The sequence below is a fragment of the Cucumis melo genome, chromosome 4, assembly GCF_025177605.1.
Source record: "Cucumis melo cultivar AY chromosome 4, USDA_Cmelo_AY_1.0, whole genome shotgun sequence".
NCBI lineage: Eukaryota > Viridiplantae > Streptophyta > Magnoliopsida > Cucurbitales > Cucurbitaceae > Cucumis > Cucumis melo.
The window spans coordinates 21,729,112-21,755,269 of record NC_066860.1 but is presented as its reverse complement, the minus strand read 5'-3'; the positions used below and the strand labels follow the sequence as shown (position 1 = coordinate 21,755,269).

The 26,158-nt window shown below is 35.2% G+C and overlaps 1 protein-coding gene across 3 annotated transcripts in view; it reads right to left on the bottom strand.

The window, feature by feature from the left end:
• Positions 1-6,759: 6,759 nt before the first annotated feature.
• The window catches only part of LOC103502794 (uncharacterized), a 34,829-nt gene continuing 15,430 nt past the window's right edge, over positions 6,760-26,158 (bottom strand). Inside the window, exons 4-15 of one of the 3 annotated variants that reach the window (XM_008466884.3) lie at positions 24,760-24,850; positions 22,098-22,203; positions 21,958-22,028; positions 20,952-21,021; positions 19,239-19,301; positions 14,465-14,536; positions 14,273-14,374; positions 12,617-12,691; positions 11,109-11,207; positions 7,975-8,091; positions 7,513-7,569; positions 6,760-7,016 (exon numbers count right to left, since the gene is read on the bottom strand). In XM_008466884.3, coding sequence (XP_008465106.2) covers positions 6,960-7,016; positions 7,513-7,569; positions 7,975-8,091; positions 11,109-11,207; positions 12,617-12,691; positions 14,273-14,374; positions 14,465-14,536; positions 19,239-19,301; positions 20,952-21,021; positions 21,958-22,028; positions 22,098-22,203; positions 24,760-24,850 — 980 coding nt within the window. In that variant the 3' untranslated portion in view covers positions 6,760-6,959. Of the gene's footprint in view, positions 7,017-7,508; positions 7,570-7,974; positions 8,092-10,961; positions 11,030-11,108; positions 11,208-12,616; positions 12,692-14,272; positions 14,375-14,464; positions 14,537-19,238; positions 19,302-20,951; positions 21,022-21,957; positions 22,029-22,097; positions 22,204-24,759; positions 24,851-26,158 lie in introns of those variants that run through there. The other 2 variants (XR_007820269.1, XM_051083760.1) reach the window with 2 other exon arrangements.

The window sequence follows — 26,158 nt, the reverse complement described above, 5'->3', positions numbered from 1 at the left end:
AAGTAAAGATATTCTTGATATTCAATTATTGTCATGTAGGCCTATTCTTGACAGACAAAACATATCAAATTATATAAATTCGTGACATTTCATAACAGTCGTCAATATCCAAAAAATTACAGAATATTTGTCAATACTATTGAATATGTGACATTTATTTTTCGTCTTGACAATACTTATTATGACAGTTTTTTCAATCTATCATAAATAATCATACTTTTATAGGCGATACAATGACTACAAAAAAAAACTATCAAGAATTTTGAATATGACAATTTTTAAGTGTCGTGGTAGACCATTTTTCTTGTATTGTCATAAAATCAATTTAGAAAAATAGCCTAGAAATATAGAACTTTGTTTTTGACCCTAAATATAGGGCATAAACTTTAAACCATGAGATTGTTTTCTTAATTACGTCCGTTCATCTTACCCTAAATGCACATTGGCTTCAACCAAAGTTACATAGTTTTTATATAAGGCTACACATACTTTTCAAAAGAATCATGGAATGTTTGAATTCCTACTTTCTCATCATTATTATTTGTGATATTTCAAAAATTTCATGTAATTTTATTTTAATTATCTTGATGTTTTATATTTGGGTTGTATTTTCAAACTTTCAGGCTAAAATTGATTAATGCGACAACATAATTTATTTTATTTCTTGTTAAGATTTTGAGCGTTTGATGTAATTTTGGGGAAGAGGAAAAGGAAAAAAGGAGAATAAATGTGAAAGAAAAATTACCTTTTTAGTCCCCATGTTTTGATATATGTATTTGGTTCCGAGTTTTAAAAATATGCATTTTAGTCCTCAAGTTTGTAATTAATAATAAGCTAATTTAGTCTCGAGTTTTCAAAATATATTTTCTTAGTCCTTAAATTTTTATAAATAAGTTTAGAAGTTACTTTGTTTTAATAATATTTTGTTATTTGTCAAAGTAAGTTTAATAAACAAGTTTGCCATTTCTTTTTTTAAAAAAGTTACTTGACCACGAAATAATTAATTACTATTTATAAATTAGTTAATAAAAAAGATTAATATTTTACAGAATGATCTTGAGTAAATTTTTATTTGTAAGGGTTTGTTCTTTGATTTTTGTAGGCAAGAGTGGTTGGAGTCACCAACTTAATTAATATGCCTACCATTATACAGACTTGATCAAATAAGAAGCTGGAAACATAACTTCATAAAATGAAATTCACTCTTTCCATATAGAGTACATAAATGAATAATTTCCTTTAAGTGCTGACTTGAGAACTTGAACAAGAGGTCTTCTTACTAGTTCGTGAGGACTTAGTTTGTGGTTGGACCATAAATAAATAGACCATTATTGGATGTAATTGATTATAATGATATGATAGGAGCGACATCGACTCTGGAAAACTAATCTCACTGAACAATTCATCCAATTCGGAAAATAGTGATAGGATAAAATACCCTAGCTTTAGGTAAATAATAGGTGATGAGATGCCACATTTTGAATTAGGTATGTCGTTTAACTCTTCAAGTGAGTTCAAAAATATTGTGGCAGATTATGCAGTTAAAGAAGGATAGTAAATACAATATGTAAAAAATGACAATTTGGGAGTTAGAGTCAAATGTATGGATACTTATAAATGGGTGGCATATGTTGCTAAGGTTTAAGGAGAAAGAACTTACCAGTTGAAGAAAATTGATGAACACTGGTGGAGTAGTCCTTTAAGAGTCTAACTTCTAAGTGGTTAAGCAAGCAGATAGCAAATGATATTAAAGAGTAACAAAATATGAGTTTAAATGCCATGGGAGAAAAGGTACATGTACGTACATTTTCCGAGTTAGTAAAATGAAAGCATCTAAAGCTAGAAGTTTAGCTTTAGATATTGAGAAAGGATCACATGAAGAACAATGGATTGTAGTACTTTATTGAACTTGGATGTACAACATGAACAACAAGAGATTGATGCTCAACCAATTGGTGGAACTAGATTAATACATACCTTTCAACAATTATATTACTACAAGAAGGAGGGGTATGCCGACGCAGTTCTGCATCAACAGAATCCTGAAATACGTTGGTAGAGACTACGCCGACACCAAAACCAATGTCAGCAGGGACGTCGTGAGAAAAGCGTTGGCGTCGCCTCTCCCGACGTGAGAACGGGACGACATTGGCAATGATTACTGTTGTTGCACTCTTCGCCTACATGGTCAATACGTCGGCAGTGTGAAACTACCGACGCTTGTTAACAGCATCGCAAATACCTCACTGTCGACGTCGTCATGTGCATAGGTGTTGTCTAGTACGTAGTATCAATAGTGCAATCAGATTTAATTTTTTATTAATTAATGTAAAATTAATAAAAATTTGATAAAAAATTAATTTACTTCTGACTTTTATTAATTAATGTAAATTTAATAAAAAAACATTAAAACTATAAATTGAATTAGAATTAACATAAAATTGAAAAAAATTACAAAAATATCAAATCGAATTTATTATTAATTGAAATATTAAAAAAGTGCACGTTCTAGGTAGTTCAAATATAAATTACATCAATAATACAAAGTAAAAATGAAAACTTAAACATAATTCAAAGAGCCGACGTCAGTTTCTCAACTTCTGCACATTGCCTCAACATCACTGTAGCTAATATGATCATAGGGAAATAGACAGAATGTGGAAAGAGGGAATTTGAACATTATTACGAGCTGCGTCAAGAGAAACACAAGGTTGCTTCAAACAGAAACAACCCTTACTTTAGTGGTTCCAAAAAATTTGTTGGAAAGAGAGTTGCAGAAAATAACAAGATCGAGAACCAAATAAGTAAGCCATAGAAAATTTCTCAATTGCATATTACCTAATATGCCAGTAAAGAACTTTCTATGACTTATCTGTTCGGTTCTCTATCTAGTCATTTTTTGATCCTCTCTTCTTAATCAATTTTCTGAATTACCAGAGTTAGGGTTCTTTCTGTTTCAAGCAAACTTGTATTTCTCTGAGCATGACTTATAATAATGTCCAACTACCCTCTTTGCAAATGTTGCCCATGTCTCTATGATCAAACTAGCTAAAATAATGTCCAATTTTCCTTTCTTTGTTTGAGTTCCTCCATTGCACATAATGCTACACAACGAGTTTGATGTAAAAAATAGAAACAACATACATGCAACAAAACATACATTTGTAGGAAATAACAGAACAACCATCAATATACATTCAAAAGCATCAACATACATACTACAGAACAACCATCAACATACATTCAAAAGCATTAACATACACACAACATAACAACCATAAACATACATTCAACAACATCAACATATATTCAACAACATCAACATACATATAACAAAACCCAATGTCCAGATTTGCAATGTCCTTAATGTTCAGATTTGAAATGTCCATACAACAACACACCATTTTCTTCATTCTTTTTCTTTTCAGTTGAATGAACGATCAATGCCTATTTGTGACTTAATGAAACATAGTGTACTTACAACATGTGCAAACTAAACGACTTGTGGTTATATCCCTTTTCTCTGTTGAATGTAAGTTGTAGATTTATCATTAGTTTGAAACTAAAATCTAAAATCTAAACAAAAATCAAAATGGTTTGAAATTTACCGAAAATGAAAGAACGCCAACGAGGGAGATGGTGGCGAGGACAAGGCATGACGGACGCAACAAACGTCTTCTCCTCTCTTCGAAGACGTCGGAGCACAACGGATGGACGAGACACGATGAAGACAGATCAAGACGTCGATATCCACGACAGTTGTGTGAAACAGAGACGACGGAACTTGTGACGCAGATCATGAATGGAGAAGAACAGTTCGGATGGGCATGTGATGCGTGAAGGTAGGCGACGTCGGCTAGATCGTGCGTCTTTGTTCGTGAGGCTCGCCGATCGGATAGAGAGAGATGAAGACGGTCTCCTCAAAATTTCAGTTCTGTCTTTTAGAGAACTGAAACAAAATATATAGGGGAACTCTCGATGCCATTATCTATTTGTCGAAAATAGTTAGATAAAGTCCCGATGAATCACTAATGTCGTCGGGGGTAGGTGAACCATTCCCGATGCTCCATACATGGCGTCGGGGATCTTGCTCTGACACATAATTAATATTCGAGTTTATTCCGACATCTCGTACAACTCGTCAGAAACTATATTCCTATTTTCGACGTCATGCATGAGAGCGTCGGGGATCTTTCTCTGACACATAATAAATGTTCGAGTTTATCCCGACGTCTCGTGCAATTCGTCGAGAACTGTACTCCTATTTCCGATGCCGTTTAAAAAACGTCGGGACTGGCTTCTTTTTTTCCGACGTTCTTCATGACACATCAGACTAAGATGATATTAAAATAATGTTTTCGCCGTATCCCAATGTATGGACCATGGCATCGGGAATAGCCGTTTGTCTCAACGTTCCGTCGTCCGACGTTGTTTTCTGCATCTAAAAAACTCTGATTTCTTGTAGTATATATTTGTCTCAATGGATGTTGAACGGGTGTAGTTCGTTGTAGGCCATTTATTGGTTTAGGCGCTTGCCATCTAAAAGGTCCTTATGGAGGACAATTAATTTGGGCAGTTGGAAGAGATCCTAATGACCAAATTTTTCGTTTAGCTTTCGCCATCATTGAAGTAGAGATAGGATTGGTGGACATGGTTTTTGACTAAATTACTTGCATGTATAGATGGTACAACAATAACATTTATATCTGATCAACAAAAGGTAATCAATTATTTGTTTGAATAAGAAAATTATGGTACATTAACATACTTGTGACATTTTGATTTTACTCTTAAATTTGTAGAGTCCAGTGCCAACATTCATAAGTTAGCTCCAAATTCAAAAAATTGATATATAGCAATATGAAGAAAAGATTTCCTGAAAAGCAGTTGAAAGAGCTATTCTAGAGAGCAGCCAATGCAACCTATCAACAACAATGAAAGGGAGATGTAAGAAATAAAAAGAAAGATCAGAATGGTTGTTGGCCTTCCCTACAAAAATGGAGTAAGAATGCTTTTGGTTGTGATTTGTGGACTAATAATTTATGTGAACTCTTTAATGTTACGATCTTGGAAGTTAGAGACCGCCCAATTATTTCTCAATGCAAACGGATTTGAATTTACCTAATCAAAAGATTTCGAAATAATAGAGACAAAAGTTGAAAATTGTGATGGGGAATTGTGCCCTAAGATAAAAATAAAATAGAAGATTAAAATTGAGAAACTGCATAGTAGAAATTGATTGGGTTGGTGACATGAAATTTGAGGTTAGAAATGGTTAGGACAAGGTTAGTGTAGACCTTGATGCGCACACTTGTAGTTGTAGAAGATGAGACCTCACTGGGAGACCATGACAACATGCCATAACTTTTATTTTCTTTAAAGGGCAAGTCATGCGTTGATTATTATTATAAGAAGAAAGTTTATATTGCATGTTATTAATCCATCCAACGGTCAGAATGCTTGGTCGAGTATAAATTTCAATATCATTAATCCACCTCATTTTAGAAGGCAAAGAAGTTAAAGAAGAAGAGAATTCGATGAACCACAAAGAGAGACTAAAATTGGTAAGAGACATATATCTATGAAGTGCAGTAAATGTAATCAATATAGTCACAACAAAAGAAGTTGCAAAGAAGAGCCCATTGTCAAAAATAGATCTTCACACGACCCAACCTAGCCAAACGACAAGACAGTCTAAGTTGCCTATAAAAAGTAAAAGGAAATAAACTTCTTAACTATTGATTGGATAATCAGTTGACCTTATTTTGTATCCTCAATTTTCTGTTAATTAATCAGTAATGGAAACTATAAAACTAGTTTTGTAATGGTTGTGGAAGCTAACTTTGAAATCAGTTTTGGAACAACTATGAAATTAGTTAGAATAAAATTAGGACTACCAATTTGATTGAGAGCCTCGATATTCGTATTCTTTATTATGAGGTTGTGGTAATCTTTTTTTACATATTTACATTGTTGGAGAAACAAAAGAGGTTCATTTAAGACTATCCTTAGCGCTCACTGTTCATATTCTTTATTTTGATGCTTGAAATCCCAATTGCTTTATAAATTTTGTAAAATTTAAAGATAAACAAATAAAGAACCTCATTCATCCAATCCTAAATCACACAAACAACAAACTTAATAAATTGAATTTTCAACTAAGTTAAGCAATTGAAGGTGCACTGAAAATTACAGTCTGCCGTGTAATTAAAAAAAATAGAGTAATTAGGGTTTGCAAGAGCTCAAAAAGTAACAAATTGAATAAAAGATTTAACGAAATTCTTGTGTTAGAAAGAAATGGAAGGAAGGCCAATAATTAGAAGAAAAAACAAAAAGAACAAAAGGAAGAATAGTTAGGAGTTTGAAAAAGAGCAAAAAGCGGTTTCGGGTAAATCGATTTTTCAACCACTTCTTCTCTTACTAAATCTTGCACCTTTTTGTTTTTCTAAATCGTGGTTTACCCTTTTTTTTTTTCTCCAACTAAATCTTTGCTCTTTTCTTTTTCTCCAAACAGAATTTACATGGTCTTTGTTTTCCAAGTAGGATGACATATGGCACCATCTCACCAATTCTTTAGTATGTTAACAGAATTTTTAATAGAGGAACTAAATTGGTACGAATTAGAAAGTTTTGGGGACTAAATCGTTTCCTCTGTAAGTTTAAAAATCAAATCATTACTTTCATGAAAGTTCAGGGATCGACGGTGGTTCTAAACCAATAATTAATTAATATATACATACATAGACATATAGACAAATATACACACAAACATATATACATATATATAATACATGAAATACAACTTGCTTTTCTATCCAATATATTGTTCTTAAATTTCTATTGTACATCATCAAAACGCACATTCTGTGTTTCAGATTTTCGAATTGTAGATCCAAAGCTTATGGTGATAAACGATAATTGTGTATACGAACCAAAACGTGATGTAGGAGATGCTAAGGTCATCTAGAATACCGATCTACAAGCATCTTGGCATTCTCAGGAGCAAAGAATCGGGCCTGCACATAGCCATTATTAACCTGGGTTATTATATTATATAAGTTGAACATATTCATCCCGTCTATACACCATGTAACATCTTAATTGACCCTAATTGGAATAGGGTTTCAAAACTTCAATGTAGGAACTCTTTCAAGAGCCAAATGGGAAAAACAATTTACTTCTCCTTTTAAAAGAAAATAGAATAGCTTCCTAATTAATTAGAACCCTTAGTTGAGGGTCTAGAATTCATTAGTACATGTACCGCTAATAAACCAACATGAAGCACCTACTAAGCCTAAAAATGAGAACTGCCATGTTTCCTATACTCGTTTATTTCAATAAGATGTTTATGTACTTGTTAGGTCCTACAAATGCTATGTCAAATAGCACGGTAGCACCTAGGACAATTAGTACCGTGCATAAACGTCACTTTAGCTATGCAAGAATTTGGTATAGGATGAATATTATCATGTATGGTTGAAAAAATCACAACACAGATACTCTTATACTCACTTGGATGAACATCCTCTCAGCATCTCCAGATCTACCATTTTCCTTTAGAATAATTCCCTGTTGAAGCATCATTAAAGAAAGCTCATAAACCTCTTTACTGTATATTCATTACACAAGACAAGCAATCATTACCAAACAAGTGAACTTGGAGACGTCATATTTTTTATAAAAAAAAAGGCTCGGCCTTAGCTCGATCACTCTAAAGTCGCCGTTGTTAAAGCTTCTTTATTTTGGATTCTTTTTTTCAATCTATTTGCAGAATATTCTAAGACTTGTGCTCAACCGGGAATGCATTTATGTTTCTAGTTTAATTATCTTGAATTATTCAATGTATTGCTCCAAGTATTCTTGGGAAGTTCTTGTTTTGTCCATGGAAAGAAAGGTGTGGATGCTATTTACGAGTATGCCAGTGATTGTTTGTGTGTGTCATGTTTGTGTGAGAGAGAGAGAGAAAAGAGAGACCTTAGCTAAGTAACCACGGAAGTCATTAGGGTGGCTGGAGATAAGTTGATCATAAACAGATACAGCATCACTAACATGTCCCCAATCTGAGTATGATTTTCCAAGCAGTAAGTCAACCTGCAAAAGATTTAATGCCAAACAATACATTTATTCGAACTTCTAGATTTTATTCCAAGCAACAACTAAAACTTCTATCGTTTCTTTTCACTTTTCCCTCAAAGCCCCAACAAAATAGCACAAAAACAAGAAACCAAAGCCTGCTACCCTTGGCTCACTGGGGGGGATGGGAAAGAAACTCCTCTAGCAAGTATCCACAACTCCTTGGTCAGGTTGAACTAAAAGAAAATGTCTCAAAGACACCCATGCCATGAGTCCATGACAATCTAGCATGCTATCATGACTCACGACCAAAGAAGGTAGTCCAGGTTCTACCCATAAAAGAAAAAAAAAGTAGGTAGTCCAGGTCCTCAACCGCTTTCCTAGAAAGGATACAATATTAGTGGCTAATCAACTTAGGCAACGATCTCCAAACATGATCCATGGTTATTCATCCTACCAAGACGAACATGCCAACAAAAAATGTAGCCTTCTTCATTGTTTTAATCTTCTAAATTTGGAAGAATATGGGAGAACCCGCTCGATAATGAAAAAAACCAAATAATAGGAGAACCTACCTGATGTAGAACATCCCCTTTCTTGATGTTTCTTTAAAGTTCTTCAACATTTCTTTAGCTAATTCTTGAATATCTTGAAATTATCATTCTTGTATCTTAGATTAGTTACTCTTAGTAAATTCTTGTATCTTGAGTTAGTTCTAAAATAAACTAACTCAATCTTAAAAAGTTAGTTCTAAAATAACTAACTTCAACAACTCTTGTAATTTTCCAGCCTATATAAAGGCTTTCCCTCTCATTAATAAAATACATCAGAAGTATTATTCAAGATAATCCCAAAAGTTTCTGCATTACTTTATCACTACCTGAAGGACTAGGATTCCATGGCTGACAATCACTTCTCCCTCCGAACAAAAATCAGCAATTAAAGCAATGAATGTATCAACATCATTAGTCTCCTTGTCAGAAAGAAATTAGCTTGAATTGGGGTGCCTTTCTCTCCCCGGATCACTAATGTTGTTTTTGGTTGCAGCAAGTTCCATCTTTGGTTATAGGACGGTGGCATTATGTTCTGATGGCAGTAGCCAGTCGTTAGTCTTTTGTTTTGATATGTACTGCTTATCAGATTGAGCTTGTAATATGCTATTAGAGTCTTGTTGGTTTTTGAACTTATTTTGGCCAGGCTGTATTCGTTTTGTTCTGTTTAGATCTCGGTTGGTTTAGTTTTTCTCGAGGATGATGAAGGAGCTACAAGGGTGTCAACCTAGTTGATACACCTAGGTGCACCTGTTGAATCCTAGTCTCATTTTATTATGTTAGTGAAGGGGTTTGTTTCTTGTTAAAAAGTCTTCTCAACAGAAAAGTAAAAGAAGAATTTCTAATAGATGGAAGAATATAAACCACACAGGAGAATTGTGAATCAGATAAGTGAATAGTTTGGAGGTCTGTTGCAAAGGAAGCTCTCTAACCAATGTTTGTCTCTGTTGAGATGTTGAGAAACCAACATTGGAAAAACCAATAGAACTCAGACTCCTTATAAGATAGATGGACTACTCCTTTCGTTGTCAGTTGGTTTTGAGATGGAACTCCATACTATCCGTTAGTCTCCATTAATTTTTTACGAGCTCTTAATAGTTGGGAGGTGCTGCAGAGGAAGCTTTCTAACCAATGTTTGTCTCCATCAATTTGCCCCTTACGTAGCTGCAGATGAATCATCACAGCATCTTTTTTCTGAGTGTTCATATTCAATTTCATGCTGGTTTAGTCTTTTTGAAACTTTCAACATTAGCTGGATTTTTGCAAACGCTTTTAGAGAAATGTGCAGCAGATTCTGATGGGCCCAGCTCTAAAACCAGCACCAAGTTGTAATTGGACCAACGCAATAAAAGCCCTGCTGTTGGAAATATGGCTGGAAGGAAATCAAAGAATATTTCAGAACAAACAAAGCTTCTCAGCGGAGAATTTGTCTAGAGTCAACGAAGATCTTAGCTTCCTCGTGGTGCTCTCTCTCCAAAGAGTTCAAATTATTCGGTGCAAGATATAAGTCTGAATTGGTCGTCGTTCTTTCAAATGGGTTAGAGTTTCTCTTTGTTTTTTCATTCAGCGGTTCAATGTTAGTTTTAGTGGTGGGCTACCTTTGTAAGGATGTTTTTGCTCTCTGATGGTAGAATTTACAGGATACTATTGTTAGATACCTAGATTAATATAGAGTAAGGGTATAAAGGTAATTAGTTAGGTGGTAGGAGAAGAATTAAACATTAGAATATATCATATTGTGTAGAGTAAGTCGGCTAGCATTAGTATAAATGTTGTTCTGTTAGGCGGGAAAGGGAGGAGAATTCTGTTAGAATTGTTTAGGCCTTTGTAACTTCTTGAGAGAGAGAGAAGTACATTGGAGAGTTGGATTGAGATTTCCTCAATCCTTTACTGTAATTGTTTCTGAATTCAATAAGGAGAAGAAAATCGTAAAGAAAATCAGTGTTCTATCAACTATCTTCATAGTTTTGTTTCATTTTGGGAAGTGATGAGGGTGCTAAAAGAGTGTCAACCTAGATAAGATGTTTGGGGGCACCTTGTTTTTTTAACAAGAAACCAGCCTCTTCATTAAGATAATGAAATGAGACTAATGATCAAAGTAGAATTAGAAACAACAAGTAAACTATGGATCAGGAGGTACACCTAGACATCTCAACTAGGTTGACCCCATAGTACCATCATCATCTCCAAAAAGAAACTTACCATTAACATAATAAAGTCCTCTCCAAAAACCAGTACAAAACAATCCCGATATAGAAGACTTAAACAATACAAACTTAGCCCAAATTAATCGAAAATAAACAAGACTATGAAAAAGGACTAGAGGAAGAGCTCCACCTATGCCACTTTTGCTGCCAAGAATTTTAATTCATGGTAATATGAGCACTCCAGCGCAACCTAATATCCTGACTTGAATAATCAGCGCAAGTCTTAATTTTGTTTTACTTGGGGGGGGGGGGGGGGGGGGTTGTTGATTGAACTCACTTGTACAGGATCAATCGATAATTTTGTTTCCATTTCCTTGCCCTCTCCTAATTTTACACTTTTGAGATGTTCCCGACAGTCCAAAAGGAATTGAACAGACTGCAGTCAAAGAATGCATGCGTGAAATCAATGGAATTAAACATAAGCATGAATGAAAACAACTTTAGATCCATAAGATGTATAAGGCTCAATAGGTAAATTATTCCAAGAGCCAACGAAATCAAACTATTACAACCAGACAGTATTTGATTTAGAATCCAAGATATGAAAGTAAACTATGCTCGAGCACCAATAGGTAAAAAATCTCAAATTTGGGTTACTCTTTTCATGGAAATTACGTAAAAGAGCAACAAATGAGCGCAATAACTATTCAATCAAGTAAACAGATGAGAAACGACTACAAAGTAGCACAAGTAGATGAAGGAAAAATCAGGGGTAATACTCTTCCATCTATATTATGTTGCATCAAAGAATACATTTCTGTTTTATGAATAATTGAAACAAAAGTAAACTAGACCACTCCCCACATGCCAATGATCAAATATAAAACAACCATGTCCTGTCTAGTAGTGGCCACTCCAAACTTCAATGCAATTAAATGTTTTTCGGTTAAAACAGATTTAAAAAGTTTCCTAATTCTCTTAAGAGATGCATTTCCATCTATGTATACAAACTTTAAAGAAGAAATTGAAACAAGGTATGGAAAGTAATAAATATTATCTATCAACTAAATAAAATATTACAATAAATTTGAATTTATGAAAGAAAATGTATTTCATAAGGGATAAAAAATCTAAGCTATTTACTTAACAAAAAAATTGTGTATGTACTATTTAGAGAAATGAAAAAATCAAGGAAAATTAAATTTTTAGTCCCCAAGTTTTTAGTAATAGGTGTGTTAGATCCTTGATATTTTCAAAATATAACTTTTTAGTTCTCAAGTTTTTAGAAATAGAGTTAAAAGGCCCAAAGTAGTGTCTTGAGTAATTATTTTAGTATTATTTAAATATTGACATAATATTCTAATTAAAAAATTCTCACTCCTCACTCCTCCCTCCAAACTTCACCCTCCACCCCTCCTTCACTCTTCTTATTTCTCTCCCCCTCTCATTTCTTCCCGTTCCTATCCCCTTGCACAGATTCTACAAATAAGTAGTGTAAAAGGGAAAATATGTGTTTGCTAGAGAAAGAGAAAGAAATCATGAAGGCATATGATAGGAAAAAAATAATATAACACCAGATTGTTATTGAAATGTTTCTTTAAAATAAAGCTTCAAACAAATCAAACCAAATCCATATTGAAATCAAAAGGAAAAAAAATAAAATAAAATAAAGACGAAAAATTAGAAAGTAGAAACCAGAGAAAGGTATCAATCGAAAGGACCAAAGAGATTTTGCAATTGATACAAAACTGACATATTGTCCAAACCTCAGGGGCCATCACCCTTCTTATTTTTACGTACTTTTACATATTGTGAACCTGTAATTTCTATAATACTGTAACTAACCTCATCTGGTTTCCCCGCAGCAAGTAGAGAATTCGTAAGGCCAAGTAGAACCTCAAAATTGACATCTTCAGATAACTGTTCACAATCAAGCACATTGAAGGAGAGACAATTCATCAGATGATAAAGACATAGTACCAGACGTGATAAAACACTTCCCAATATCAACACCTTGGAAGCCTTGACAATTGATTCCAGAATTGTATGAATTCTCCAATTTCACATGTACATGAACATTTAATGTCCCGAGCAATCACAAGCCAAGAATCAAATATTTAGAAAGATTTTTTATGAGAGATTTCTAAGAGATTAAATGGACGTATACTTTCTTAGATATCACAGGTATATTTAGTCTTTTAAAGGTTATTTATATTATTTCCTATCAAGGTAGAAAATTTTCATAATATTTAAAATTTTTATATTTATCTTCCTTTGCGGAAAGACCACCGGATGAATAATATGGTTACAGTGCAATAGACGTACCTTCTCATGAAATGGCTTTGTAGGGACTAAAGCCCAAATCCTTCTGTAACTAATATTTTTCATTGCTTTGTGCATTTAGTCCAAGTCCTTTTTGTAAGAGCATCATTATTAGGCATCCTCCTCATATACTTTAAAAATCATGACGACAAGATTTCAGTTTAAAAAAAAATATTGATATTTGCCAGAAAGTTATTTACTTGTTGGTTTTTTGGCTCTTACTCTCAAATTAAAGGGCGTGAGACAATTTTGTATATTCACTCTTTTGAGAGAGTTTGCTGCCTGTTCTTAAAGCTTCCGAACAGTGTAACAATGTGATCCTAACTTGTAGAAAGGATCAGGTACGCTCTTGAATCTGTGTAAGGAGCAAGGCGGAGGTTGGGCACTAATCCATGGAAAGAGTTTATATTCTCTAAAGGCCAAAATAAAAATTAAGATGGACTCTTATGATGCAACATGATATCGTTATTTCTCAGGGCTTCTGTTGATACAAACATTTTTTTATAAAATTTGTTAGCCACTATCTCAATAAACGTTGTTATTGTGTATTATTACACTTTCAATATGTATTAGTTAAATCAATACTTATGCGTCCTTATGTAGATAAAGAAAAGGTTACCAAGGAAAAATGAAACTTATGGCCTTGAGTTTTCACTAATAGGCCATTTTAGTCGTGAATTTTCGAAAGATATTCTTTAGCAGTTTCTGTTTTAAGAAATAGGCTTAAGTAGTTGGCAAGAAAACCATTAGACCTCAAATAGAAATTTGATGAGACTTTAAATAGACTAATTCCACCATTTGTGAGCAGACTTGAAAAGTTGACATGGCCTTTAAAAATTAAATAATAAACAAATAAATCTTCGGTTCTCCTCCCACTCTTTCCTTTGCATCTCTCCTAAAGCTGACTCAGGAACTGTCAGCAACACCAACAACTGTGGGAGAGAGATGGACGGGGAGGGGAGGGGAGGGGAGAGGAAGGGTGAACAAGAAGGGGGGATGGATGGGGAGAGGGACCAACAGGCAAGGGGAGAGGGTGAGAGATGAGAGAATCCATGAGGGTGAAAATTTTTTTGTTGTTCACTTCAATTTCTAATGCCATATCAAAAAAAGAAAAAACCCAACAAAGCACAACCAGACAAAATCCTTTACCAATTTGTTAGAGAAGAGTAGAAGACTAACCTTTGTGGCACTCTTGTAAGCCGCAACACTCCCATCATAATCTTTAAGCTTATATTTTACTTCCCCAAGCAAGCGGAAAATGTCAGAATCATCCGACTTCTCCTACATAAAGAAAGAACAAAAATATTATCACATAAAATCAATATCAATGGAAAATACTGTATATTGCAAATCTACTAAAATAAAAGCAACCTTTATCAAGTCTTCAAGCAAAGAGGCTGCTTGTGCATATTCACCCAACTCAGCTGAGGTAACTGCCGCACCCTACAATGCACCTAATATTTGTTCAAAATTTCCTACAAAACCCATGCTTAGAATATTCACAATATCTCCATACCACACATATTCCATACAAGTACATTGTTTCACCAAGTTACCAGTCCAACTTCACAGAAAATATTAAGAACTGGTAATAAACTTCAAGTAACTTTAACCAGAAACAGAGTTTTTATTTTAATTAATATAACATGACATTGGCAGTCAAAATGACTGGGTATCCTCAAAACTAAGCAAGCTAAGAAAAATAAGAAGAAACAAACCATATAGACTGAAAGATAAAAATAGATATGAAGGTACATATACCTGTGCCATAGTAAATATCTAGTACTCGAGTTCAAGCAGACTAAAATTTTTTAGCCCTTATTCTAAATTATAATCTCCTTCCAACCACAAGGCCAAAAAATCTTGTTGGAACTGCATGTGGTTCTTATCACAACTTTTTCTGGAAGGCTCTAGATAAGCACTTTTAGATGCAGCTTTCATTAAAGAGTTATGGATTTGAAGGATATTGGATGGGTTTTTGGGGATCCTTTGATTCTTTATAGCAGCCACACGTCCATGGTACCGGGATCAATCAAGTCCATAATAGATCAAGGTTTGAAGTTCGTGAATCTTCGACACAATCCAAACCAACCGACTTACTGATGTATTCCAAGAACCCGGTAACTTCGCTCCCTAACTTGTCCTCAAATTATATAACAAGTTCTCTGGCACCATCTATAGGTGCCTTTCTAGGAGAGAAGCTAAATGGCTAGAATTACTTTTCCTAGTCTCAATTGATCAAGATGTTTCTCGAGGGTCGTCACCAATTTGGTTTTCTGACGGGGGAGACTCTCTGTCCCCCACCGATGATGCCTTGGAACGTTTTTGGAGAGGAGAGGACTCCTTTATTCGGTCCATGTTGATTAATAGTATGAAACCACAAATAGGCAAGTCTCTACTTTAAGCAGCAACTGCGAAGGATCTATGGGACACAACTCAGGAACTCTATTCAAAGCGTCATGACGCTTATCGTTTGTGTACACTGAGGAAACAAATCCACGACTGCAAGCAAGGAACTCTAGATGTAACCTCCGACTTCAATAAACTCTCTACTCTGACTAGAGATGGACTTGTGTAGAGATACAATATGGGATACTCCAAATGATTGTATACAGTATGCTAGACTTGAAGAAGTTGATCTGATTTATGACTTCCTTGCAGGTCTCAACCCCAAGTTTGACATTGTCTATGGTCGTATACTTGGACAGAGACCTCTTCCTTCCTTAATGGAAGTGTGTTATGAAGTCCTTGAAGAAGATCATACGAATGCCTTGAGTGTTCTGACCACTCTTGCTACTGACTTCGCTGTCTTCAATGCTAGATCCTCGACCCATGATGGTGAGAAGAATAATAGGAAATCAATCCTTATCTGTGAGCATTGCAAGAAATAGTGGCACACTAAGAATCAATGCTGGAAACTTCATGGTCTTCCCCCCGGAGGTAAGAAACGTTCCTCCAATGATAAATAGAATTCGGGTCGTGCTTATATGAGTGAGTATACTGGCACTTCTCAACCATCTGGCCCTACTGTAAACCAGAACGGTCCTAGTCCACCCTCCACTTTAGGAGCCATCACTTAATGAGGTATGCCTCAGTCCCTTAGTCTTATCACTGTTGATGGGAAGGATCCCTGGATCCTAGACTCGGGGGTTACAGATCACTTGACAGGTTCTTTTGAGAATTTTGTTTCTTATATTTTGTGTGCTGATAATGAAAATGTCATAATAATTAATGGTTCTTTAGTTCCAATTGCTGGGAAGGGCCAAATTTTTCCTTTTAAAGGGCTATTGTTTTCCTATAAATTTCTATCTATAAGCAAGATCACTCGTGAGATGAATTGCAAAACTACTTGCTTGCTTGGATCTATTTCTTTTCAGGACTTGAGCTTGGGGAGGATGATTGGCACTATCCAATATAGAAAGGGACTCTATTTCCTTGACAATGATACCTCCATTAGTAGTATCTATAGGACTAGTTTACTGTCTTCATATTTTACTATTTCCAAACAAGATTGTATGTTGTGGCAGTTCCAGTTAGGCCACCCAAACTTTACATATATGAAGTATTTATTTCTCATCTCTTCTATAAAGTTGATGTCTCCTCTTTATCTTGTGATGTGTGTAGTCAGGCCAAACAATATTGAGTCTCCTTCCCCTCACAACTATATAAACCAACCCAACCGTTCACCCTTATCCATAGTGACGTTTGGGGTCCATCCAAGGTCACTACCTCCTCTAGGAAACGGTAGTTTGTGACTTTTATTGATGATCATACCCGTCTTACCTGGGTCTTTCTTATCACTGATAAATCCAAGGTTTCCTTTGTTTTTCAGAACTTCTATCACACCATTGAAACGAAGTTCAATACAAAAATTGTGATTCCTCATAGTGATAATGGTCGGGAGTTTCAAAACCATACCCTTAGTAAGTTCCTAGCCTTGATAGTTCACCAGAGCTCATGTGCTTACACCCCTCAACAAAATGGGGTTGTCAAGCAAAAAAACCGTCACCTTTTGAAAGTAGCTTGTTCCCTTATGTTGTCTACTTCCCTTCCTCCGTATCTATGGGGAAAGTTGTTCTTACTACTGCTTATCTCATCAATAGGATGTCTTCTCATGTTCTCCACCTTCAGACTCCCTTAGATTGTCTCTAGGAATCGTATCCCTCTACCTGTCTAACTTCTGAGGTTCCCCTTCATATGTTTGGGTGTACATCCTATGTCCATAGCATCGGCTCTAATCAGACCAAATTTACCCCTCGAGCTCAGGCGTGTGTTTTTGTTGGGTATCCTCTTCATCAGCTGGGCTATAAATGTTTCTATCCTCCTTCCCGTAAATACTTTGTGACTATGGATGTGTTTGTGAGGATCGGCCCCTCTTTCTCGTCAGCCATCTTCAAGGGGAGAGTGTGAGTGAAGTACCTTAGAGTCTACCAATCCTACTCCTATTACCTTACCTGTCTCCGATTCTCATCCCACGATTCAACCCACAAACCAAGTTCCCTAGAACACTTACTATAGGAGAAATCTCATAAATGAAATTGAGTCCCTTACTGATCAGCCGACTTCGGTTAAGACTTTAAACCTCCTCGAGATCAATATATGACCAATTCTATTGAATCATCTGTTGATAGTAAAATGAGTGAGAATGATAGGTCTAATATTGCAGTTCCTGAAGATATAGGAGAAAGATGAGACTGAGGTCAAAGCAGAAACTGCTGGTAATGAGGCTTAACAGGGTCATTCAGGTAATCTTGATGAGTATGATCCTTCTCTGGACATTCCCATTATGCTGAGAAAAGGTACCAGATCCTGTATGAAACACCCCATTTATAACCATGTTTCCTACGATAGTCCATCTCTACGGTTCACAGCCTTCACAACTAGCCTTGGGGCAATCTTGTAACTTGGAGGAGTAAGAAGCAAAGGGTTCTCTTTCAAGGCAACCTCTTCAGCTTAGAAACTATCAACAGGGTTAGTCCAACGTTGTTTAAGTGAACCAAACTTTTAGTGGCAAGAAAGTGACTGCTGGATGAAACAAGTAACTTACAAGGCCCTGTTCAAATTCCCCTTTTTGGGATTTTAACCCATCAGTATAACTGATAAAAATTTGACTAAAGCTAAAGCCTTTAGAGAGGTATAAGTTTTTCGTTGGGAACATGGCATGAGAAGACTTGGAAGCTTGTAATAGAAGCAATAAAGATTACCTATATGCTACTTACCCCTGACTAGTGTATCAATTGTGAAAACTCTTCTCAAGATCAACAACATTTTATTCTTTTACTGCAGTTGTACATTTTTCATAATAAGGAGGTATTTGGTTAGACCGTTTTGAAATAGCTAATAGGAATGCAGCAGCTTGGTGTACTTTACACAAAAAGTTCTTTGGTTTAGGGTCTAGTATATAGTACAAAAATTAATAGAAAGCATCTTGCATCTTAAATCATCGAATATCATCCAACACTATCCCTCACTTGTGGATTTAAAAATATATAGAAGACCAACAAGTGAATATCAATATTAATTAGGGAGGAAATAACTTTGCAAGAGTTCAAACATAGGACCTCTTGCTTTGATATCATCTTAAATCACATATTGACCTAAAAGCTTAATATTCTATCATCTAATGTTGCATGATGTTTATTTACTTGCAGAAAGAACTAACTGTTGGTCTTCTTTAAATGTTCCTTACAACCTTTTTGAATTAAGTGGCTTAGGTTAGAATCTATAGAAACAAGCGGATAGAAGAGAGTATTGATACTAGTTTCTTTCCAAAAAGCTCGTAAGAATTTGAATGTGAATACATTACATAATCCCATATTACGCATAAGATCTCTTAACCTTCACCATGTTCAAAGTACCGAGATGCTTGGAAGTGAAGTGTTCATTGGTAGTTCAAGAAATTTATAAAGTATTTAATATTCTAAAGGGTTTGACCTGACCGCCAATGGCTGAATTCAAGGTCCTTTACCACTATACCAAACTCTCTGGTAAGGAGGTAGATATATTTTTTATATGACATAGAGAAGACAACTAAGTAAAGATCCACCTGGAATGATTTAACCTTACTGCCTTCAGAGAAAAGAAACTGTAGTACCAAAATCAAATTAACTCTTAGAAGCTTGAAAGCAACAGAAACATCACTCACTTCCAAAGCAGTTGGATCTTTTGGGTTGCTACGAAGTGTAACCTCGTATTCTTTGAGCATATTCTGCCACATCAGAGAGCAAAGGTGTTATAGATCTCTCATTAAATTGAGTAAGTAAAAACAGTTCAGCATTAAGAATTAGTTTGTCCAAAAAAAGCTATTATAAAGAGAAGTTATAAGCCAAGGGGAACTAAGCAAATTGAAATCCCTCATGCTGGCAGAGGCACCATCTAAATTTTAAACACAAACAATCAGATTTCGCGACCTCTTGACATTTTAACTGTACTTATGGCAGTTAAGAAAAGAAGCCCACAAAATATAGACAAAAATAAGGGAAAATCATGAAATATAAACAAAAATAGGGGGAAATCAATTTATAGATCTAAAACTTTGGAAGTTGTATCAATTTAAATATGAACTTTCATGAGTTAATCAATAGACCCTCCATTAGTAATTTATCTTTCTCCATAACGTAAGCACACACAGTTCCTCACCCTTTGTGAAATTTCACATCCACTGTTCTCCCCTCCAAATCCGAGAATCCTGCCTCATCTTTTCTGTAGTTGTATGCTTTGAGGCAACTTTTGCGAGAGTCTCGCATGAAAAGGGTCTCCACTCTCCTCATGTGATTCCTTTACTACCACAATAGCTTGACTCTCGAAGACCCCTCTTATCCTATCTAACATGAAAGAGTATGCGTTTGTATCTCTAGTCTCATATCAGCATGAGACAAGGTTGGTTAGGAGCACATATTTCCTTGTACTAGTTTTTGCTTTCATTTCGATTCTGATTCCTTTTTAGAACCCCCTTTTGTTTTCCCTTTAGAATAATTATTCACTTAATTCCATTTTAAATTAGTTGTAAATCACCAAAATAAGGTTATTTTCTCCCAAAACCCTATCGAAGTCACAAAATAAATTGCACATAATTCTTTTTTAAATACTTATGATGCAGTAGAACTAGAGTAGAACTAGGGTATTATGGTCAAATTCTTAATTTATTAGGATTAGGATTAGTTTCTTTGGTTTATTAGTATTAGAATTAGTTTCTTTTATTATTTAGGATTAGGATTAAGTTTCTTTTATTAATTAGGATTAAGGTTAGGATTAGTTTACTTTTGCTATAAATGGAGTAGTTGTCTTCTTGTATTCACAACTTCAAAAACATTAATAAAATTCTCTCATTTGAATTACATAAACTTAAGCATTGAAATATAGAGGAAGACAACTAAATGAAATTTATGCATTAATGTTTCTAAACAAAATCTTAGTGCAAGGTCAAAATTACTTAACTTATGAAAGTTTTTTGATTGAGTTTAGTGACACACTCCAAAGTATAGGGGTATAAATTGATTTTTTCCCCATGCTATGATGATAATAAGTTACCCACAGCTTAATCTAAATTAAAAAGTGAGAATCTTGCCGAAATAAGTATACTTCAACTAGGATATTGAGTTTCGATTCCTCACCCATTGTCAGAAAAGTAAGAATCGCTTTTTTTGTTCTATTTATTTATTTATTAGTTTCTTTATTTTATTTTTTTTTTTGGGGGGGGGGGGGGGATAAGAAGCAAAATTTAACAAGCAAAATATTGGCGAATAACGTCTATAATCAAGTTTTGAGGGGGTGTTAAAGTAGATACATATCAGTTATAGCTACTTGCAAGAATGTTGTTTTAGTGACAAGGGACACAAAACAATTCTGAGGATGTTACCTTAAGATTACTTTCTTCTTCTCTCGATAGTTTGATATTTTCCACCACAGAATCCTTATCAGGACCGGTACTGCAAATGTTAAGCCAAAAAACCTCCAGATTTTTATTGAGCAATCAAAATTGCGGGGAGGAAAATTTTCAAAAGAAATTTTTTGCAGCTAGCTTTGGTCACTCATACGAAAGGCTTTGTTGAATGAAACATATACCATCCACAAACCAAGAAAGTCATCCACAAAATAATACACAATAAAAGCCTTGGAGATAGCAAGCCTGAACAAAAATCTTCATAAGTTTTGTTTCAAACAGTGCATATTGAGCTCACTTCACATCTAGGAATAAACAAAGTTTAGAATCTACCCAGAGTTAAAAAACCATGTGGGTTGTAATTGAATCATACATACATATAAATACTTACACATAAATGCATGCATGTGTGTGTGCACATATTGTTTCTTATGCAGCAAGGTAATCAGAATACCGAGAAAATGAAAGAAAATGCGATGACTTAGATAACATGGCCAAAAAAAAAAAAAGACATGCCAAGGGACTACACCCTTATTTCAAAAGGAAGGATTTAAATGCACCCCTCGAGCATAGAGCATCAATCTTTGCAATGATCCAAACAATGTGCTTGAAATACCCCAAGAAAGTCGAGCTTTTTTTGTAGTCTCTTCACAAACTCTTAACTTACACTCACTCCAGCAAACAGGCAATGAAGGTGGCTCATCATAAACCGCCTCCAAGGAGAGAGAGAGAAACGTTTTCATCTTACTTGAGTAGGTGGCTCATCCCTCCCTCCCTCTCCCTTTTTTAGTTACTAGCAAAATAATCACTATCCTACAGAACAAACCATTGGTAAAAGCATGCGAACAGCCAAAATACTTGACATTTGAAAAGGCACATGATCAATGTCAATATTCATGTCATAAATGAAGAAAAAAAATATTGGTGCAAACTGAAGAGTGTTTTTGGGAAACTAGTGCATGGTATGGTACCTACGCAATACCTTCCGGATGGCAGAAAGTCTCCAAGCGCAAAAACAAAGCCAAAGACCAAAACAGCAACACCTATTCCAATCTACTTGTGCCACAGTTGAATTAGCATTAAATGAAAAGGAAATATCCATCTGAAACACACATTTCTTACTTTGGTACCAAATCCAATTGTTTTCTCTTCCGATTCTACCGGTGCATCATAGTCAATTGCTCCAAATTCTTTTTTAATGTCTGCCTTTTTCTTCTCAAGGGCTGATCTGCATAGTTTACAGGATAAATTTATCAGTATTCAGATTAAAAGTGTCCAGAAAGTACAGCTAAATGATTTAGTAGCTACTTCAATAAATTTTACGTGCTGAAATTAAAAAATGTAACAGGACTTTAAAAAGAATGTTCTCCTTGATTATACAGATTCATTTCTTTCTTGATGAGGACTTACTGTTCCCTCATTTCTTGCATACCCAGTTGGTGAGGGAAACGGAAAAATAGAACCTTTGGAGGAGTAGAGAGGGGCCCTGTGATAGTATGATTCTTCACTAGGTTCTATGTTTCTCTCTGGAAGCCAATGAAAAAGTCTTTCTGTAATCATGTCTCATTTTACATTATTGGAGTCTCTTTCTTTAGTAAGACTTCCTTTTGTGGGCTTATTTCTTTTAATTCCCTTGTACTCTTTCATTTTCTTTTTCAGTAAATGTTTGGGTTTTTATCAAAAAAAATCAGGTAGTTCGTAAGAGAAGAGCATCTGTTACAAGATCAAATGACCTGAATGGTTTACACAATGCAAATACCCTACAGAACAAAGAAAGTAATATAAACCATACAACAGAAACAGCATTTCTTTTTTCTTAACCCCAATAGATAAGAAATATAATATCGTGCAACCGAAAGAAATACCCCCCCCCCCCCCCCAACACCAGTCATCTATTGGTTTTCTGGCAAGAAGACCATGTTTTCAGTTCTCCAGAAAGTGTTTTTAGACACTTCCCTTTTTGGACGCTTCACTCTTAACCAGAGATGGAAGTGGAATGTTGTAAAATTGATAGCTTGCTTTTCCGCATTTGGTGCGAAGATGGATCATTTCAAGTGGAAGACGTAGAAGCCAGCATATTCCTCTCATCATCAAAGTTGGATGGATACTATGTTGTGATTTTTGGACTTCGTCAGATGGTTACTCCAACATTCGAGTGTGTTCAGGGGTGGACAAGCAGAAATGGTTAGATTTCCATAAAATGTTGAAGAGCTTCCTGACAAAGGTAGACTATACAAGATAGTTTGCGAATAAAAGGCCCACGTCTAATCTTCCATCAGAGAGCAAAAGTTCAAGCTACGCAGATAGGGTATCAAAGGAAGTTAAAGAGAAGCTTTTAAAGAGGAAAGAGAATATTACGGCTGAAAATTCTTTATTGCCAATTGGAATTTCAAGTTTTTAGTACAAATGGGAAGGTAGGTTAGACGAAATGTGACCACACTTTTGCCGTTCCTTCTTCCTCCATGGGCAAGTCACTTCCCTCTACTTCGTCGAAGTCTTTTGCCTTCATTCCCTTCTAGAAAAGCTCCTACTTCCAATTCTTCCTCCGCTGGTTTTTCTTTGTCATCCCTGTCATCCTTGGCCAGATTTGAGTCAAAGGCTAAGCCTAAAAAACATCCTAAATCAAGGGTTCTCCCACATCCCTTCAAGAATTTCCCAAAGCATTTTGTTAGAAAGAAAGAGGTAAAGGAGACTTCAAAAAAAAAGTTTACGAAGGAAAAATTGATTCTAGATCAGAACCCTGATTTTTTTTAGGCAAATTGTGCCCTAGTTCAAGCCCATTCTCAATCAAACCGGGTCAAATCCTCAGAGTTTTGTTCATCCACATTTTAAATACTCCATTTTCTCTATGCCTGGTACTAAGGTAAATTTTTTGAGAGGTTCTCCTATCCAAACTCCTTTCTCCTCATCGAAAAAGAAGGGAGTGTTAGATTTCGACTCTCCTTTTAGTGTGAGTAGCGAGGAAGTATACCAAAGTCAACGAAGAAGGATGACCATTCGATTAAGGATCCTTTAGAATCTAATCTCAATACCGTGTTTCAGATGGAGGATATAATTACCAAGAAACAGGCCTCTTTATTTCCCTCACAAGCTCAGCATTGTGAAGTTCCAGATCACTTGAAGTCAATTGTTGAGAAATGTGGAATTATTTTGGTTTGAGTACAGAATTTAGACTAGACTTTTTTTAGCAAATCATTTTTGAAGTATTTTTAGTGGATCACGAGAGATTTGTCGAATGCTTCTATTATTTTGGCCATTTAATGTTCTCCTGAAATTTTCTGCTTCTAGTCACTCACTCAAGATTTAAGGACTACTTAGGCATATTTTTCAACAATCCTCAACTTGAAGCTGCATGGATGTTTACTCTCCCTTGGTATTTCCCTCCCATCCATTTTGAAGTTTTTAGTCTGCAATCTTCAGCTGTTTTTGGCTTCTTAAGGAAAGATTTTAATTTTGCTTTGTTCTTATTTTTCTACTGTTTTGCTCATGGTTTCTTTGTGTTGTCTATATTGTTCAATTCGCTTGTACTTTTGTATGCAATCCCTCTTTTCCCTCTTAGTATAATTCTCTTGTACTTTGAGCATTAGCCTCTTCTATTTATACATTAATAAAGAGGTTCGTATCCATTTCAAAAAAGAAAGACATTCCTAGACATTAATCATCATTTAAAAGAATGGACAAGCATTTTATGAGCGTCAAAGGCCTTTTACTACCTTTTACTAACAAGCATCAACAGAGAGAATGAATAAAACAATTGAGTTAAAAAAACAATCATGCGTAGTACCTTTTAACTGCTTCAAGTCGCTCTTCGAACTGAAGGTCCAAAGATTTGTTATAAGAATTTCCATCATTACGGGAACTCACAGCAGGTGCCTCTACACATAATCCAACTTTAAATCAAGTGCAAGATACATGAAAAGAGTAACAATATGAAAAACAGGGTCCAAAGATTTGTTACAAGAATTTCCATCATTACAGGAACTCACAGCAGGTGCCTCTACACATAATCCAACTTTAAATCAAGTGCAAGATACATGAAAAGAGAATATAACAATACGAAAAACAGGGGACCAAGAAAGTTCACATAAAAATGAAAAAAGAAAAGGTTCAACTGATGAACTTAGACCAGTGCATCTACATCACAATCCACCTTTAGATAATGTACAAGACACTAGTACTGGAAAAGGGTAAAACAGGGAGAGTGAAAGGGAAAGAAAGGGAGTGAGAGAAAGAAAAAGAAAAACTATCATAAAGAAGAATATTATAATAAAATTAGAAGTCCACTAAAAGTAGAACATGGATTGTTTAAAAAAACCATCCAAATAGAGGTAATGTTAAGGACATGGTTTGTTTAAAAAAAAAAACAAAACAAAGAAACAATCCATGTCCTTATCATTACCTCTCTCCAAGCTCACCCTCCCCTCGTCCCCTATCCATCCTTCCAACTCACTATTCTTCTACCAATTTCAATTGATCAATAACCTACCATCTTCATACCCAAAAAGAAGCACATTGTCTCCAATTTTCTCTTTGTCATTAGAACCAACATCAATGTCAACCCGTCCAACCCTCTACCAACCCCCCAACTCTCACTCTCTCTCCTTGATGTCGCCAGACGCCAGCTAGTGATTTTACAACAGTACTCCTTGATGCACCTTGTCAGACCTCATCCATACACCCACTCTGACCATTCTTCTTTCCTTCTCGTAGTGAAACTTGAAAGCTATAGCTTTATGGTTAGAAAATAGTGGTCTGTATATTATGGCTATTTTGGCTTATAAAGAAAAAGAATAGACTCTTGGTCAAGCAGTCCCAAGTTATTTGTGAAACTAAGAGGCTCAAATCTACCATCTTCAAAGGAAGAAAAGGTCAAGCCTTTACTCTCAAAGGGCTCATAATCTTCTTAATGATTATTCTAACGTGGAATGTCATGGGTCACGAATATTGGAAGAAGAAAGCCCTCATCAAAAGCACCACCTCCAAAATCAATCCTTCAATTGTTATTTTGCAAAAGACAAAACATTGTCTTTGCTAAATCACCCATCAACTCAAAAGTTTTAAGTTATACAGTGTTGATATAATATTAAATTTACCTTCACGTACAAGCTTAAACTTTTGGGTCAACCAATGATTTAGTATGCTATCAAAGCTGAGGCTTTGTGTTCAAACACTTGTAATGTTAT